Here is a 19,877-nt window from a genome sequence, read left to right as displayed (position 1 = left end):
TAAAGGCTTTAATGGAACAAGTTAAAATGCTCTTCAAATATCTATTCTGTGATAAATTATAAAACAAAACATCTGAATTGAAGATAAAGATTTTTTATGAAAAAAAAATATGTATATACTTTTTGATTAGAGAAACAAAGAGATCTCCTTTCTTTTCTCCCAAATGAGAGGCTATTTTTGTGTGAGAGGACAGAATACCCCAGAGGGCCAAAGAAGTTGTCAGTTACGCATTAAGACATTTTAAATGCCAGTTTAAAGGAGAATAAATTCAGAGGATCATAAACCCCTAAGTGTCAGAGTATAGAGAAAGAGTATGTAGTTCAAAAATGGCCAGTAAAATGAAATCTGGTAAATTAGCTGTGACTAACCTTGAGCTAAAATTGGGAATGGAGGTTTGCCTGTGACATTAACAATAGCTTTTTCTCAATCTGATAACTACAAATTCCAATAAACAGTAGCCACTAATGACAAAGTGAAAGCCTGATGCAAATTTTATCAGATCATAAGAAGAAAAGTCTCTCTCCTCTCTCACAATTATCCATTTTCTTTGCCACTTTGAGAGTATTTCTCCTAGTGTCCTTGACTATGCCATTGCTACAGGAATATCTTACTGACTTTTTTATCAGGATGTGGGTAAGACAACCTTATAGCAGCCAAATCCTTTGATCTCATTGTTTCCTTACCCTTCACTACAAACTGTCTTTTGAAGTAATGACTTCCTTGTCACTGAAAGTAGTCAAGCAAAGACTAGATAATACCACATGTAGAGGGAATTCCTACATGAGATGGGAGGCTAGACTGGGTTTGTTCCAAATCTAAAATTCTTTAAACCTTTGAAACACTATAAAATAAAAAAACTATTTCCTGTGTTTGATCCAAGATAAGATTGAAATTCTGCCAAGAGTATGATTTTTTTAACGTAGCTAATAAAGACTTACATTGCTTAGCCTTCTACTTTCCTCTTGCTTCTTGAGAACTTCGTATTTCTCCATCTGCTGCATCTGTTATGTCATACAAAAGAAATCTGTTTATATTTAGAAATACAACAAATATAAAATAACCTATCTGAGTAAAGGCATCAAGTAGGCAATAAAAAGCAAACACCGGAAGAAATCAATGTTAGCAAAAGCTGAGAAAATAAGACTAATTAGATCAAATTCCATGTCAAAAAAATTGAGAATGGTGCATTTTGAGACCTTATCACTTCCTATTTTCCCAGGTCCCTCTTTAATTTTTTTAAGCGATTGTTTTATTTATTTATTTATTTATTTTAAATTATTTATTTATTTGGTTGCATCAGGTCTTAGTTGCAGTATGCAGGATCATTCTTTTTTTTTTATAAATTTATTTATTTATTTATTGGCTGTGTTGAGTTTTCGTTGCTGCACACAGGCATTCTCTAGTTGTGGCGAGCAGGGGCTACTCTTCGTTGTGATGTGTGGGCTCCTCACTGCAGTGGCTTCTCTTGTTGCACAGCACAGACTCTAGGTGCGTGGGCTTTCAATAGTTGTGGCACACGGGCTCAACAGTTATGGCTCACAGGCTTAGTTGCTCCGCAGCATGTGGGACCTTCCTGGAGCAGGGATCAAACCCGTGTCCCTAACCACTGAGCCACCTAGGAAGTCCCTGCCCGATCTTTAATTGCAGTGCACGGGCTTCTCTCTAGTTGTGGTGCACAGGCTCTAGAGCGTGAGGGCGTGAGGGCTCAGTAGTTGTGATGCGTGGGCTCTCTACTTGTGGCACACTGGGCTCTAGAGTGCTTGGGCTTAGTTGCCCTGTGGCATGTGGCATCTTAGTTCCCCAACCAGGGATCAAACCCGTGTCCCCTATGTTGGAAGGCGGATTCTTAACCACTGGACCACCAGGGAAGCCCCGCAACGTCCCTGTTTAAAAATAAGCTGAATCTAGGGAGAACCACTGCGAGCTGCTGCCGCCGGCCCCGAGCAGCCTCAGGGCGGGGCTGGGGGGCGGCCTGTGCCGCCGCTGCAGCGCGGGGCTCGGCGCCCCGGCAGCGTGTCCAGGTGGGTCCGGCTCAACGTCGGCGGCACCTACTTCCTCACCACTCGGCAGACGCTGTGCCGGGAACCGAACTCCTTCCTGTACCGTTTGTGCCAGGCCGACCCCGACCTGGACTCGGAAAAGGATGAAACAGGTGCCTGTTTAATCGACAGAGACCCTACCTATTTCGGGCCCGTGCCGAACTACCTGAGACACGGAAAGCTGGTCGTTCACAAAGACCTTGCCGAGGAAGGGGTGTTGGAGGAAGCGGAATTTTACAACATCACCTCACGAATAAAACTTCTAAGGGACAAATTAGAGAACAAGACAGCGAAACATCACAGGTGCCGGTGGAGCACGTGTACCGCGTGCCCCAGTGTCAGGAGGAGGAGCTCACGCAGGTGGTCTCCGCCACGGCCGACGGCTGCAAGTTCGAGCAGCTGGTCAGCACTGGCTCTTCCTACAACGGCGGGAGAGAAGACCAGGCCGAGTTCCTCTGCGCGGTCTCCAAGGAGCTGCACAACTCCCCGTACGGCACGACCAGTGAGCCCAGCGAGAAGGCCAAGATTTTGCAAGAATGGGGTTCAGGGATGTGAGGAACATAGTGTTGGCAGCTGAAGAGCCATTTTACCTTTCCCAAGATGCAATGATCCGCCATGTCGAGGAAGCTTGGCCGTGAGAAGAAACTGCTTTTGACGATTTCTCTAGAGATCTGGGTGTGAATCCTTTTTTTGCCCCTGAGGTGGGTGGTGAGAGACGGGACCAGCTGTCCGAGGCCGGGCGTCGCCACTCAAGAGGCGGCATGCTGCCTGGGCGGGCTTCTCCGTAGGGACCTCCGCTTGGTTTTCCCAAGTGCCGCTTGGGCCTGAGGCAGGGCGCTCCCGACTGACCCTTTAATCACCGAAGATCATTTAAAGGACAGCGTTCCTGGTGCTACATAAACAGTCTGTAATGGAGCCTGGGCCTCACTGGTAGGAAGTGGCTGCAGTGCCATGGCCCTGGGCTCTGGGTGCCTGCTGGTCACCCTGGCATGCACCAGGCCCTGGTCCTTTGGGGCAGGGGGTCTGCTGTGCCTCCGAGACGTAACTGGTTGGTGGTTTCTCCCAGCCTCCGCGTGCGTGTTCACTCCTTCCCGGGCCTCCTTCAGAGCTGGGCTCCCCGGGCCTGACCCGGCCTGGAACAGTCAAGGCTTCTTTGTTTGTAGTTTCCAGGCGAGAGACCTTTGCATCCTTTCTTTCCAGTGTGGATAGACTACCCAGTGCTTTCACTTCTTAGAAATGCCTGAAAGTGCTGCTGCCTTTTGGGCTGATCTGTTAAGTCATTTAAAGGGAGGTACAAGTTTTGCCTCGTCCGACCCACTGTGGGGCTCGGGGAGAGCTGGCGCCTGTCAGTACCTTGGTCTCACCTGGGATAGAGGTTGGGGCGGGAGGCCTGTCCAGCCGGCTTCTGGAGCTGAAACTCCGGGTCACGTTGGAAATTGGATGTGTACAGCGCATCACAAACATCTCTCTGGCCGGCTCGCGTTTCTCTCGTGTAACTGTGCAGTTCTCTCTGACGTTTCTGGGGCGCTGGGGACACAGCCTGCTCGGGCCCTGCCCCCTACCGTGACGTTGGAGCTGCTGGGATTCCTTTGAAAACCGCTGTCCGCATGTTTTGAGAACAGACCTTCCTCAGCTGGTTGGGGGGCCTGTCCATCTGGGGGGCCTGCCTGGCGAGCGGCTCTGCCTCCTGACCTCCGGCTTCCAGGGGAGCTGTGCCCACCATTGCATCTGGCTCCAAGTGCTTCCGGAGGTTTCTCGCCTGTGCCCTCTTCTCCTTTGCCAATATTACCTGATGAACCAAGTTCTCCAGCACCTAGGACTTACCTCCTCCTTTTTGTAAGGTCTGTTGTATGTTGTTAAATGTGTGGCTTCACCCGTTTATAGCAACCTTTCTATAGGGCACACTTAGCCCCAGTAACCCGTCCTCCCCGCGGAGCCCGTGGGGCTGGATGGCCCCTCCTTGGCCTCGGGGGTACCTATGGGGCGCGGCTGGCCACTTAGCGTCATTTGATTTGTGACCTTGACATAATAGATAGGCTTGTGTTTTGTTTTGTTTTTTTAATTTAAAGATATTAAGACTTAATTCACCAAAAAAAAGAAAAGACTTAATTCACTAAAGCTTATTCTAAGGGGATATTTATACTTTTGTACGTTTTTAGGTATCCATATTTTATCAGCTTACAGTTTAATGCCTAAGTTTCCCCTGAAAATAGCAAATAAAATTGTGTATTTATGAATGAGCAGAAAAAAAAATAAGCTGAATCTAGTAGATGCTATAGAGGATACTAAATTTATAAACTATAATTTTTTTTATTTAACTACCATGTTTAGTATTTCTTATAGTTTTACTTTTTTAATTGCTTCTTGTAAAAGCACAAAAACTAAGAGATTACATATTTCTTAAAACTTTTAGTTCTGCTAGTATCAAAACTAAATGTATTTTAAATAAAATTAATCCATAAAATTATGATTATTATAAATTTACTATTAAATTACCATAAGTAAACCCAGTTTCGCATAATACATTTTTATGTTCCTAAACTAATAAATTGCTGCAGATATATACAAAATATCCCCAAAGTATTAATATTTTCCTCTTTTTCCAGATTTTATTTTCCTGAGGAAATAAGAGGTCACCCAGGGTTCCAATCTTTTCAGAACTGTTCTCTCTTGATTAGAAATAGATAGTTATGTATAGAGACATCAAGGGGAGGGGAGAGAAAGAGATTGATCTACCTCTGTCTCTCTTATATGCTGGTAAAAATACAGTTTGGCAAAGCTGTAAAATAAACGTGAATACAGAGACTTCCCTAGTGGTCCACTGGGTAAGACTCCACACTCCCAATGCAGGGGGCCTGGGTTCAATCCCTGGTCGGGGAACTAGATCCTGCATGCATGCAAGCAACTAAGAGTCTGCATGCTGCAACTAAGAAGTCTGCATGCTGTGAAATAGAGACACAGATGCAGAGAACAAACATATGGACACCAAGTGGGGAAAGCGGAGAGGGTTGGGGAGGAATGAATTGGGAGACTGGGATACCAAACTCTACACTCTAAATCTATGCAGTTTATTGCATGTTAACTGTATCTCAATAAAAGCTCTTAAAAAAAGAAGAAGAAGAAGAAGTCTGCATACTGCAACTAAAGATCCTGCATGCCACAATGAAGATTCGGTGTGCTGCAACTAAGACCCAGACTAGCCAAAAATAAATAAATAAATAAATAAATAAATAAATAAATAAATAATAAAATAAGTAAAAAATAAAATAAACATAAATACAAAATTTTCCCTATAAGTATATTCACCATAAGATTATTTAAACTAGTTAAAAATTTGAAACAACTTATATTTCTAACAATAGGAATAGTGTAAGGCTTATAGTCTTCAGTTTTGGCATCAAATAAACCTGGATTTGAATCCCAGGGCTTCCATTTATTACTGTGTGACTCAGGACAACTTATTTAATCCCTCTGAGCCTCAGTTTCCTCCTTTGTAAAATGGGAGAAATCATATTTTTTAAGGGGGTAAGGTTGATGGGCAAGTATAGGGCAGAGGTGGACCTCAGTGGCCAGCATCACTATCCATCCTGTATCTATTGACAACTGACAGGAACAGGTCCCTTAGGTGGTGTGACTCTGCATATATTTTGATGCTTACAGTCACTCTAGTCAGCAAAAACTGATGAAGGGAACTAATATTTGCTGGTTTCAATATGTATCTCTTTTCTCAGGGATAAAGAATTACCAGGACCTCTGCCATGCCAATTACAGCACAAAGAAAGGAAGTTGAGCCCTTCACAAATGCGAGGTAATGAGACCCATCCCCCAAATGAAAGCATAAACAAAGGCCCCTTAATATATCCGATCTTTTTTTTTTTCTCTAAGGGAGATTTGGGATTTCAAGGGTTGTCTACAGTACTCAGTTATTTAAAAGCAAAAAAATCTATATTTTATAATACAATGTCTAATTTGTGGGAAGGAAGGGGGATTATTTTCAAATAGACATCTTCAAGAAATCAGACGGTTCTGGCCAAATATTTTTATTCAAAGAAGAACTTGTGGTGTGGAGAAGAAAAAAATACAAGGTCAAATAGAAATCAAGTAACAGAGCAGTATCAACACAATTAAAGTCCCAGAATTTCTCAGAGAAAAAAATTATAACGATAAAATGAGCTACCCTGGCTACAGTTCATTCATCCAAACAACAAATACTTACTTGAAGCCAACAATGTACTAGGCATGGGAAACACAAGTCAGACATGGTCCCTGCCCTGACAGGGAGTCTTACAGGGAAGACAGCTAAACCATGAATTTGTTGATTGAACCGTTTAAATTACAACATGACACAAGTTACGATAAGGGAAGTATAGCGTTAAAGGAGCACAAAAGAAAGTGTCCTGATTTAGTCTCAGTAAGGATAGGAGGGGAGTCCCAGAGAAGGCTCAATAACGAGTAAATCAGACAAAGAGCACAGAGGGGAGTGTTCTGGGTAAAAAGAGCGGAATCTGCAAAGGCCCAGAGAAAAGGGAAAACACACTGGAAAAACTAAAAAAAAAAGTCAAGAATGTCTGTGTTTGGATTCTGGGAAGGCTAATGCTTCACCCCTCCAAGTTTAGAACCAACTAAGAAATCGATTCAAGAGACAGGAATCAAAAAAATCACCTGTGCTTCTGGGAAAGCTGGTTTGGAAAACACAAAAGATTGTCAAGATTAGAACTTCATTTTTCACTGTAAAACTGAAATAAATGCCTTAATAATAACAGTTTATGACTTTATAAAACTTCAAGGTTTCTGAAGTACATTAATATATGTTGGTGCTTAAAGGGTACCCACAATTTGTTTTATTCCGGTATTATTATACATACAGACATAGGGCTTCCCTGGTGGCGCAGTGGTTAAGAATCTGCCTGCCAATGCAGGGGACATGGTTCGATCCCTGGTCCAGTAAGATCCCACATGCCGTGGAGCAGCTAAACCCGTGTGCCACAACTACTAAGGCTACGTGCCACACCTACTGAAGCCTGTGCGCCTAGAGCCCATGCTCCGCAACTAGAGAAACCACCATAGTGAGAAGCCTGCGCACTGCAATGAAGAGTAGCCCCTGCTCTCTGCAACTAGAGAAAGCTCACATGCAGCAACAAAGACCTAACACACCCAATAAATTAATTAATTAATTTTTAAAAATATATACAGACATAGAAATGACTATCATGGAAGAAATTTTTTATACTCAGAAATCCTTAAAAGTCAGAGACACAGCACACCATGAAGGGGCAAACAGGGAAGCACCAGAGTCAGTCAAAGGGCAATGTGTAGAGGGAAGTGGGCAAGACCCTTGGTGTGGTTTCTGCAGGAAGGAGTAGACGAGGCAGGATAAGCAGGTTTAGGATTGGCTAGTTAAATCATTTCAGTGAGCTCTGGTTTCAGGGCTGTCCCTAGTTGTCTGATACCTGGCCCTGCAGTAATTAGGACAGAGGAACAGTAGCCCAGAGTTTAAGAGCCTAAGAAAGTAGATGATTGGGGATATGGTCTCTGGATTGGTTGGTTTGCATCTGAAAAACATGCTCACAGGCAAGTCTCTAGGAACTGGCTAGCTATGGGAGGGGCAGGCCCTCTAGGACCAGCAAGGCCCCTGATATCAAAGCATCAAATACAGAAACTAGAAAACGTGGTCATTGTGAGGATTAAGCACTATGAGAGGTTAATTTGTTCATTTTGCAAATATCTATTGAACACCTCCAAATCCCCAATATCTGCTCCCGACCTCACTCTCAGTTGATATCCTTGCTTCCTGCCCCTTGATAATCAGAGAATTCTGATTCTGCAAGCAGAACAGAACTTCCACAGACTCCCACTTCTATATCTGCCCCCACCAGCATCTGTACCCACAAGCTCTGCCCTCCTCCCTCTTCCACAAATGAACTTTATACTTTTATCTAAAGTCAATCCTTCCATCGCGGACTAGAACACCTCTCTCTCAAATTCAAAGATGTTACCAAAGAAACTGTGTGCCCCTCTCTAACACCATTTTTTTCACTGTCTATTATATCATTCCTATTATCATACAAATTTACTATTATTTCCCCTAAAAAATATATTGTGACCTCATTTCTTCCTCTAGCTTCACACAATTTCTTTGTTTTTCTTTGGAGAAAAATTCCCCAAAACTGATGTCTGTACTCATTGTCTCCAAAACTACTTTTCCCATTCGTAGATATTTACACACTCTTGTTTTCCTCCTACCTCACTGGTCACTCCTCAGTCTTTTTTGCTAGTGTCTCCCCTTCTCCTGATTCCTCTTAATGTTAGAGCACCCCAGAGCTCAGTCCTTGATCCTCTTCTCTTCTTCATCCCATTCACTCATGTAGTGATCTCATCTAGTCTTCGGCTTTAAATACCTATATGCCAACAATTCCCCAATGTATATGTCCAGCCAGGCCTCTCTCCCCAACTCCAGACTCATATCTAACTGCTTACCTGACATCTCCAACTGCATGTCTAATAGACACCTCAAACTCAACATGTCAAAAACTGAACACCTGGGAAAGTCCCTGGCAGTCCAGTGGTTAGGACTCGACGCTTCCACTGCCCGGGGCCTGGGTTAAGGGAACTAAGATCCTGCAAGCCACATGGCATGGCCAAAAAAACCAAAAAACAAAACAAACAAACAAATACTCTGAACTCCTGATATGTTTCTCTTACTCTTTTTTTCATTGTAGTAAAATATACATAACATAAAAATTACAATTTTAACCATTTTTAAGAGTACATACAGGGCTTCCTAGGTGGCGCAGTGGTTGGGAGTCTGCCTGCCAATGCGGAGGACATGAGTTCGATCCCTGCTCCAGGAAGATCCCACATGCCGCGGAGCAACTAAGCCCGTGTGCCAAAAAAAAATTAAAAAAAAAAAAAAAAAAAAAAAAAGAGTACATACAGATCAGTGGCATTAAATATATTCACATTGTCCTATAACAATCACTACCGTCCACCTCCAGAACTTTTTCATCCTCCCAAACTGAACCTCCATACCCACTGACCCATAACTCCCCATCCTCCCCACCCCTCAGCCTCTTTTATTTATTTTTTTTAAGATATGAATCTTTTTTTTTAATTAATTTATTTATTTATTTATTTTATTGGCTGTGTTGGGTCTTTTTTGCTGTGCGGGCTTTCTTTTTAGTTGCAGTGAATGGGGGCTACTCTTCGTTGTGGTGCGCAGGCTCCTCATTGCCATGGCTTCTCTTGTTGCAGAGCACAGGCTCTAGGCATGTGGGCTTCAGTAGTTGCAGCACATGGGCTCAATAGTTGTGGCTCACGGGCTCTAAAGCGCAGGCTCAATAGTTGTGGTGCAGGGGCTTAGTTGCTCCGCAGCATGTGGGATCTTCCTGGAGCAGGGATCGAACCCGTGTCCCCTGCATTGGCAGGCGGATTCTCAACCACTGTGCCACCTAGGAAGGCCCCTCAGCTGCTTTTAAAGCTTGCCCTACCCATAGCCTTCCCCATCTCAGATAATGACATTTCATCCTTCCACTTGTGCTGGAAGAAACTTTGGAGCCATCCTTGACTCTTCTCTCTCACCCTACCTCTAAATCCATTAGGAAATCTCCTTGGCTGTACCTTTAAAATATATCTAGAAGTCAGTCATTTCTTACCACCTCTACTGCTACAACCGTGGTCTGGAGCACTGTTATTGCTCACCCAGAATAGCCTCCTACCTGAGGCTAGTTTCCCTGCTTCTACCCAATCCTTACAAAAGTCTGTTCTTCTAACAATAGCCACAGTGATCCTTTTATTTTTATTTTTTTAATAAATTTATTTATTTATTTATTTATTTATTTAATTGGCTGTGTTGGGTCTTCGTTGCTGCACATGAGCTTTCTCTAGCTGCGGTGACTGGGGGCTACCCTTCATTGTGGTGCGTGGGCTTCTCTTTGTGGTGGCCTTACTTGTTGCAGAGCACAGGCTCTAGGCACGTGGGCTTCAGTAGTTGCGGCCCATGGGCTCAATAGTTGTGGCTCACGGGCTCTAGAGCACAGGCTCAATAGTTGTGGTGCACAGGCTTAGCTGCTTGGCGGCATGTGGGATCTTCCTGGGGCAAGGCTCTAACCCGTGTTGCCTGCATTGGCAGGCAAATTCTTACCCACTGCACCACCTAGGAAGTCCGATCCTTTTAAAATATGTCAGGTGGGGAAGAGGGAGGTGCTGACCTAAGTAACTCTGAAAACGACAATTTGACTAGAAACTGTAAGACTGAACACAAAAGGAACTATACATAAACAACATACAGTATATGCTAATTAAGTTGTTTCTCATAGAGGTATAGATTAACAATTCTGAAACTGTTATTCATGTACAGGGGGATGGAATAAAGAAGTGACTGAATGGTGGATGGTGGGAGCCAGGTTTCTGTTGGTTGGAGTGGGAAGTTTCAGATAAACAAGAGGAGAAGGCTGAGGTGAAGCAGTGGGACTGGATTAGAGAGAGACATCAGCGTGAACTCACATTTAGCTTAATATGGATGCAGATGGATAGGTCAGGAAATATGTGTGTCTACACGGGTTAGTATACATGCATGTGTTTCCTCGTGCTGTTTGCTGAGAGGACTTAGAAGCACTGACACCCCCATAGCAAGGGGCATACCCGGCACCCAAATCTCAACTTTCAATGTCGGTCTCCTATCAAAGAACCAGAGTTCCTTGGATAAATGGCTGAGTCTAGGGCTTTGACAGGGAATATACAAGATGAACATGGAATATCTTGCAGTGCCAGAAAGTACAAAATACAAGAGGACAAGAGCACGTCAAAGGGACACAGAAACCAACCTGAAAGAGCTCACAACAGCCAAAGCTAGAACAATTTGAACAACAAAAAGAAATTGAATGCTAACGATATTCAAAGCATAAAATGAATATCAATAAGTCCCTGCTGATAGAAATAAATGATTGAAGTTTTTCAATGAAGAAGAGACAAATCTCTCTTACAAAAGGATTCCATATAATGTATGTAGATGTTACCTCTTTCAGGACATTGAACTTAATTCCCTGTTCCCCTAAGCCCTCTGTCCCTTGAGTCTGGACTACCTTTAGCAACTTGTTTCCAAAGAGTAGAATGTGAAAAAGGAAGGAAGGAAGTTTACAGTGGAAAAATCTGACAAACACTACCTCAGCCAGGTAATGAAGGTTGCCATCACCGGTGATGAGTCATGTTGATAGCTTAATGTAATGATGAGAACACCACTTCACTTCTGTGGTCCTCCTCCCCCAAACCCGTAATCTCAGGCTAACCATGAGAAAAACATCAGAAACACTCAAATTGAAGGACTTCTACAAAACACCTGAACAACACTCCTCAGAACTGGCAAGGGCATCAGAGAAAAAGGAAAGCCTCATAAACTGTTATAGAGAAAAAAGGCTAAAAAAAACATGACGACTAAATGTAATATGGTATCCTAGATGGGATCCTGGAACAGAAAAAGGGTGTAGGGAAAAACCAGTAAAATCCGAATAATGTCTGCAGTTTTGTTAACATTACTACACCAGTGTTGGCTGTTTTAATGTGACAAACGTACCGTAGTTCATGTAAGATGTTAACATTACGGGAGACTGGGTGAGGGAACTTTCTATGCTATCTTCACAACTACATCTAAAAGCATTCTGAAATAAATTGTAAAATTTTAAAACATAGCCACACATACATTACCTTTCTGACCTCTCTTACTCCCTTCCTCTTGCTCTCTCTGCTCCAGCCACACGAGCATCCTTGCTGTTCCTGGAACATGCCAGGCCCATTCCCCCTTAAGGCCTTTGTGCTCTAGCTCTTCCCTCTGCCTAGTCCTCTCTTCTTCCAGATATTCACCCTCTCACTTTTCAAGTCTTTGCTCAAATCTTACCTTTTAATACATGCAACCTGTCCTTCAATCCCTAGAAATCCCAACCCCACCCCACCACACCCCTGGTATTACTTTTTCTTTTTTTCCATCGCATTTACCACCTTCTAACCTTCTAACATGCTCTCTATCTTACCTATTTATTACATTTATATAAGAGCAGAATCTTGGTCTGTTTAGTGCACTAATGTATCCTAGGCACTTAGAGCATCACCTGGCACAGAGAAGGTATATAATAAATATTTGTTGATTAAGCTGCATGAATGCCTACTACATGACAGAAATATTGGGAAAAAGAAAAGAAAAACATCACAGATAGTTCCAGCCCTAGAGAAGCCTGCCTTATATCAAGGGGGAAACATGTTAACTTTTCACAATTATAAGGCAGGTATCTTATTTCTATAGAATTATTCTTATACATAGAGATGCTAAAATTTGAATGTGATATGAAATGTTTTATTCTGGTGCCATTTAGGGAATACCTTGTTCTGGATTTACCTCTTCATTTACTAATTTTAGAATATACATGTCTAATTTTGGCTCCAGATAACACCTTGAGTATTTCTTTGAAAAAACTTTGAGTCTGTACAAAATGTTCAGAATGTTCAGGCCTCACAGTTCTATAGGTCAAAAGCCAGCTTCCTCTTCTCTGGGTCTTACAAGGTTGAAATGAAGGTGTCGACCTTCTTGGCCTTTTATCTGGAAGCTCTGGAGGAGAATCTGCTTCTGACCTTGTTCAGACATTTGGCAGAATGGAGTTCCTTGCGGTTATAGGGCTGAGGTCCCCACTTCCTTGCTGACTGTCAGCCAGGAGCCTCTCTCAGACCCTTAAGGCTGCCTACATTCCATCTTCAAACCAGCAACAATGCATCAAGTCCTTCTCATGCTTTGAATCTCTCACTTCATCTGCCATATCTCTCTTGCTTCATAAGGGACCCATTCAGATAATCCAGGATAATCTACTTTAATTATATCTGCAAAATCCCTTTTGTCATGTAAAGTAATACATTCGCAGGTTCCAGGAATTAGGATACAAACATCTTTCAAGAGCCATTTTGCCTACACATTTACTTTTCCACCAATTAGTTTATTCTAGTTCAAATCTCATGGAAGGACACTGTTCTTTATGTCTATTAAGTACTCAGATTTCTCTAAATACTTTTTCAGAACATGACCTCTAATCAATAGTATTATCTGTCCTAGTTCCATTATAATATGTATTTATTCTTAAATAACTGTCCAGCCTTTACGCGGTCACACTGAGCTAGCGCCCAGGCCTGGAATCGGGCCGCAGCCCCCGCGGCCTCCAAACCATGGACCCCCGGAAAGTGAGCGAGCTTCGAGCCTTCGTGAAAATGTGCAAGCAGGACCCGAGCGTTCTGCACACCGAGGAAATGCACTTCCTGAGGGAGTGCATGGAGAGCATGGGGGGTAAGATACCACCTGCTACTCATAAAACTAAATTGGAAGAAAATACCAAGGAAGAAAAAACAGTAAGAAGGCGGAGGAAAACATAAAGACAGACGAACCATCAAGTGAGGAAAGTGATCTAGAAACTGACAGTGAAGGTGTGATTGAACCAGACACTGATGCCCCTCAAGAAATGGGAGATGAAAATGTAGAGGTAACTGAGGAGATGATGGATCAGGCAAATGATAAAAAAATGGCTGCCACTGATGCCCCGAATGATGGTGAACTACAGAAAGCCATTGACTTGTTCACAGATGCCATCAAGCTCAATCCTCGTTGGCCATTCTGTATGCCAAGAGAGCCAGTGTCTTCATCAAATTACAGAAGCCAAATGCTGCCATTCGAGACTGTGACAGAGCTATTGAAATAAATCCTGAGTCAGCTCAGCCATACGAGCGGCGAGGGAAAGCACACAGAATTCTGGGCCATTGGGAGGAAGCTGCCCATGATCTTGCGCTTGCCTGTAAGCTGGATTATGATGAAGATGCTAGTGCAATGCTGAAAGAAGTTCAGCCAAGGGCCCAGAAAATTGCTGACCATCGGAGAAAGTATGAGCGAAAACGTGAAGAGCGAGAGATCAGAGAAAGACTAGAAAGGGTTAAGAAGGCTCGGGAAGAACATGAGAAAGCCCAGAGGGAGGAAGAAGCCAGGTGGCAATCAGGAGCTCAGTATGGCTCTCTTCCAGGTGGCTTTCCTGGGGGAATGCCTGGTCATTTTCCTGGAGGAATGCCTGGAATGGGAGGGGGCATGCCTGAAATGGCAGGAATGCCTGAGCTCAATGAAATTCTTAGTGATCCAGAGGTTCTTGCAGCCATGCAGGATCCAGAAGTTATGGTGGCCTTCCAGGATGTGGCCCAGAACCGGGCAAATATGTCAAAATATCAGAGCAACCCAAAGGTTATGAATCTCATCAGTAAATTGTCAGCCAAATTTGGAGGTCAAGCATAAAGCCCTTCTGACAAATAAAGCCCCTGCTGAAGGAAAAGCAGCTTAAATCACCTAATGGATGTTGCAATAATACAAACCAGTGTACCTCTGACCTTCTCATGAAGAAAGCTGGGGTGCTTTGAAGATAATCCCTGCCCCTCTGCCCCAAATGCAGCTGAAACATTTTACAGTGGTTTGCCATTAGGGTATTCATTCAGATAATGTGTTCCTACTAGAAATTAAAAACTTTAAACAATTTTTAAACCTTAAAAATATTTAAAACAAATTAAAAGGGTGTGTTAATCGCTGCATTTTTCTTTTCTAATCCTTTTGGTTTTTTTCCTTTGAATTAATTTGGCATGGAAGATACTTCAATATGGAAGATTTATTGTTCAAGTTTGAGTGAAATAAAGATTTATTAGTGGGAGGCAAATAAAACATTTAAATAGATAAAGTTTGAGTTGGATAAAAAAAATAAATAAATAAATAACTGTCCAAACCTAATTCCATTTCCCCAGCCTTCCAAGATGCCTACAACTTCTTTAACAAGGATAAAACTGGTTGCATTGATTTACATGGAATGATGTGCACTTTAGCTAAGTTGGGAATGAATGTAACCAAGCATGATGTCTGCCATGAACTAAGATGTGCTGATATTGATCGTGAGTACTTTGACGTGTCATTTTCTTCATAAAAGATTTTTATAAATATATATTTTTCTGTCTATGTAAACATGAGAAGTAAAAGTCATTTATTTGCCAAAAGTACATATATGTGTTTCTCTTTAAAGTTATCAGCGTACAAGTTATGAAATCAAATTAATGCTACAAAATGGACTAGTCTTTGAAAAAGCCCGCGTGGAAATGAAAAGTGACTGTCATATTTAATATCAAATTCAGATTACTTGTCATAATGTACATTTTGGAGGGTGCCTAGAAATAACAGATACAAAGGCATTGACAATTTCAAAAATAACTTGTTACTGTTACCCAAAAACTGGGTTCCTCTCTTGGTGGGTGTTGAGCCAAAAGACACAACCAAGCCAAAGAGGCAGAGAAGGAAGGATCTATTACTTGCAACAAGTAAGGAGGACACCAGGGGATATTTTCCAAAGCAGTGTTTCCAGGAACAGCAAACCTGGGGAAATTTTAAGCTAAGGGTGTATGCATATTCATGAAGGGGCATGAGCAAAGGAGAATTCGGCATAGATTTGGGGCAAAGGTCAACAGAGTCCAGGTTCTAGTTGATTGAGGTCATGAGGGTCAACAAAGGTCAGCAGCCTCCTTCCTTAGGCTCTAGGTGGTCTGGTGGCTGAGTGCTCCAGAGGGGTTGGATCCTGCAAAACAGCTCAGTAATGTGCTTCAGGCTAATCTATATTTTTGAAACAGAACTGGGAGTCTTTACAACTGATATATTGTCTCCAAGATAGTTATTTTTCTGACCTGGTAGTACCTGTTTGTTCTTACGTTCTTTGTTCCTTTAAAATCACTAACTATGAGGCATATTCTGCCAGGACAAGCACTGTGGCCAGGCGTAGATGACAAAATAGCTTAGGCCTAAAATGGGCTTCTCTCATGTCAAGAAAGTCATGCCTAGTTTTCTTCCTCCAGGGACCCCCTACCCTATCTGCCTACATTACCAAGGAAATCCAAGCCCTTTGTTTCTGTTTGAATCATATTAGTAGAAATCTTCCTTCTATCATTAGAGCCCACCTATTTTGAATCTTAAACGCTACAGCATTTTTACTGATATTTTTAAAGCATGTGGGTAATATTTTCTTTGAATATGCTAATCTAGTGACTAGCAGCCCAAGCTGGTATGTTGTGTGGAATATATATTCAGCACAGTACCTCCTCTCACCTCTCCCCACTCACCTGCCAGTGCCCCATTCTCTCAGCAGCAGTCCCACATGTGAGTCAGTCACCATGTAATTAAAGTGTCACTTGTTTCCCCTAACTCTACCCACATTTTTATTCTATCATTGAAACACTAACACTCTAATAGCACTCACGATACTTTAATTTTAGAGGAAACGGGGTACAACTCAGGGATATTCTAATAAAGAAATATAGAGGTGGGTGTGAAGTGGGAAGGTGAATATATCCTTGTTCTGAGCTTTAGATCTCTGTTGCAGGAGATGGGAAGGTGAATTTCTCCGACTTTATAAAGGTGCTAACAGATAAGAGCCGCTTCCTTAAGGCTGTAGGTGAGTAGAGACATTGCTGAAGACATGGCAGATGGGTAGTTGCAATTCACTGCATAGTAAATATTATTCATTTAGGTCTCCAATCAGGAAGGTGTAGTCTGGGATGTGCTTTACTTTTGTACTGCTTCTCTAAAAAAATGTGCTAAGGAAATTGATACAGTTTTAGAATTTTAACTTAAATGCATCAAGTCCTTCTGCAGAAGACACTGCTTTCTGGACTCCAGTGAGAACACTCAGGCAGTGGTGTAGAAAAGTTTGGTCACCTTTTATAGCACTTTAATTCTACCAAGTACATGTGCTACTTCGGGAAGCACTTCTCTTATAAAAGAAAAAATATCTTTTTAGAAAAAGAAAAACTCTCTCTCTCATGCAAATTTGGGTGTAGATAATTCACTGTTCCTGAAAAATACCTTCCTCACCCTGATGAAGCCTCTGCCCTCAGTGTGAGGGCTGGAGAGTCTGCTGGAGGTTCAAGAGCATGTTCTCACACAAGGGTATCAATGATGTGGAGGTAAACTCAAATTATCGCTATTAGTCCTGCAACGGTTTGTTTATGAGTTTAACAAGCTGCCTTGGAAAATCTAACCCTATTCATATCATGTTTTCTAGGATAAATACATTCCAAATTCCAAATATTGTATACAGTTTTGAAAAATACATCCTTTCACAAGCTACAAACTGTCTTAGTATAAACAGAAGTTACTGTTTCAAGTATCATTAAAATCACAAGTTTGCCTGCACACCCATTTATCAACAATTCCTTTACACAGAAGAACAGAACAACAGTCCTTAACACATAGTTCATGTTTACGTTAAATATATTACTGTATTTACTTAGAAGTCACTGAACTACAAGAACTTCATTTTAAATTCCATGATTATTTTGTCTGTTCAGTGATCAAAATGACTTTTTTACCAAATAGAACAGACTTTGAATGTTTTTCTATAATTCTCTAGTTCTTGATTTGGTATTAAAATTGTATATACAGTATATACAGTAAAACAACTGTCACTTTAATCCTTTTTATGATAGATTTCTTTTTTTAAGACAGCATTTTGAACCTTTTTTTTCCCTCCATAGTTCCAGAAAAGGAGACCTGTTTAGATTTGGCTGGCAACCCAGGGATCCTATTGTTTGAAATCCTATCAAAGCTTGTAGAGACTTCAGCCTTACCCAGAAAGGCTATAATGGAAATAGTAAGGTAGGTGGCAAAGAAAGAAAAAAAAACAACCTTCTTGGCAGCATTTATGAGGATATTAGCAAGGCAGCCGACTCTCCCTGACATCCTTCTCCACGGATCTGCTCCAAAACAAAGGAGAAGGTGTACAGGCAAATACTCATGTGCCACAACATGAGACCGTATTCCTTCATCCTCATGGCACTGCCTAGTTCTGACATCGTAAGGCTGACTCAGATGATCTCAGGGCCCCACTGAGAGCCTAAGACAGCCGAAAAAGTTCAGCTTCTCCTACCCTAGGCTAGAGAATCCCAGAGGAATAAGACTTTTCAAGAATGATTTTGGGGGAGCTTGGAAATCTAGTTTGAATGCGAGATACTCCCATTCACACTGGATCTACCAGGGGCTCTCAAAAGGTCCTTTGGGATGAGGTACAGCAACTTCATACCTCCCAAAGTAGTCTTTGGACTGGAGCAGAGCCAGAATTACACTTGAGAACAGGGGATAAGGAAACATTCTCACAAATATCACTAAAGATACATTTCCTCAATCTATGTCTATCATTGTATTACAGAAATTAAATGTTGCCATTGTCAATCTTTTCAACTCTTACTCTCTCAAAGCATTCTACTGTCCCACTTAGACAGACTTGAAAATACAGAATGCCACCAACAATGTAAAATATACTTCTGTTCCTCAACAGGTAATCTCTTTATACTATCCTACACCTCGGCCAGATGTGGAACAGAGGGTGCACAACATTGTACACTTCATTCTGAGTCAAATACATTTATTAAATGCCTGCTGTTGGTACACAAACTTGGCACATTCCTTAACCTCTCAGCCTCATCTATAAAATGAGGATAATAATACCCAGAACACAATTATAGGACAATTATGAGGATATGTGATAATGCAGGCAAAGTGCTTAGCATATCATAAGAGCTCAATAAATGTTAGCTATTATTATTATGTGGAAGTAACCAGAATAAGCATAGAACATACATATTATTTATTTTAATCCTTACCTCCTTAATAGGTATGCCCTATCATCCCTACTCTACAGATGAAAAAAACTAAAGCACAGGTCAGTTAAGTAACCTGCCCAAAGGGGCAGGGGTGCCTAGATTTTAGCACAAACAGTTTAATTCCAGAACCCATGCTCTCACCCACCTCCTGCATTGCTGCTTGCACCCAGTAAGTGCTCAGGAAATGTTAGCAGATGGGGGGGGGTTATTGTCATTATGGCTGTGGTAGTTACTTATCGCATACCTGGTTTCTAAGGAGATCAAAAGGAGATCAAAAGCATTTAATATGTGGCATTTGCATTTAAGGAGCTTAAAATATAAAGAAAGAAAATCCATAAATATGTAAATAACTAAATAAATACGCAGAAGTGAAATAATACAAAATATATTGCATAATTAATTGTTAAATGAGTGGCAGAGATCATTAGTTTCCTGAGAAGCAGGTCCTGGGCTGGATAATGGTAGAATCTGATAGGTACTCCTATAGTTGATTACACCATTTATTGAGCACTTACTAAGTGCGAAGTTCTGAGCAAGCACCTTACATACATTAGCTTTCCCCTGGGTAAATATCTCCTGACTGTTCTCCCTGCTTGCACCACAGTCTACACTCAACACTCCCTCTCCCTAGCTGACTCCTTGACTCCTACAGCACCAAGTGATCCTTTTAAAACATTGTCAGGTCATGTCATTCCTCTGTTCAAAACTCCCCAAACCTTCCCCTTTTCCTCAGAGAACAATAAAGTCTTTATGTGACTGATTGGCCTTCTACCTGGTCTGCACTCACCTTTGACCTCTTCATCTCATATTACTCTGCTCAAGCCACGCTGGCCTCTTTGCTGTTCCTTCAATACACCTGATGTGCTCTCACCTCAAGGCCTTTGCACTTGCTGCTCCCTCTATCTGGAATGCTCTTTGCCCTGATGGCCACATGACTCACCATCTCACCACCTTCAGGTCTTTGTTCAAATATCATCTTCTCAGTCACACCTTCTCTAACTACCCTACCACTGCCTGCCTCCCCTTCTCTACTTTATTTTTCCTCATGCTACTTGTTACCTTCTAATATACTGTATAATTTACTCCTTCTCATGCTAGAATGTAAGCTCCATGAGAGCAGGGATTATTTTCTGTCTGTTTTAT

General features: G+C 42.0%; 1 protein-coding gene and 2 pseudogenes across 1 annotated transcript in view; all 3 read left to right on the top strand.

Annotated features, from left to right (window-relative positions):
• The window catches only part of EFCAB3 (EF-hand calcium binding domain 3), a 61,332-nt gene that overhangs the window by 29,509 nt on the left and 11,946 nt on the right, over positions 1-19,877 (top strand). The window contains exons 5-8 of the mRNA XM_057715651.1: positions 5,771-5,847; positions 14,841-14,984; positions 16,457-16,528; positions 17,610-17,730. Of these exons, the coding sequence (XP_057571634.1) occupies positions 5,771-5,847; positions 14,841-14,984; positions 16,457-16,528; positions 17,610-17,730 (414 nt within the window). The remainder of the gene's footprint in view (positions 1-5,770; positions 5,848-14,840; positions 14,985-16,456; positions 16,529-17,609; positions 17,731-19,877) is intronic.
• Positions 327-2,633, top strand: LOC130840245 (BTB/POZ domain-containing protein KCTD5-like; annotated as a pseudogene).
• Positions 13,239-14,492, top strand: LOC130840296 (hsc70-interacting protein-like; annotated as a pseudogene).

The sequence above is a fragment of the Hippopotamus amphibius genome, chromosome 17 (assembly GCF_030028045.1).
Source record: "Hippopotamus amphibius kiboko isolate mHipAmp2 chromosome 17, mHipAmp2.hap2, whole genome shotgun sequence".
Taxonomy (NCBI): Eukaryota; Metazoa; Chordata; class Mammalia; order Artiodactyla; family Hippopotamidae; genus Hippopotamus; species Hippopotamus amphibius.
The sequence above is the reverse complement of the archived record's forward strand: the minus strand, read 5'-3'. Positions and strand labels throughout refer to the sequence as shown.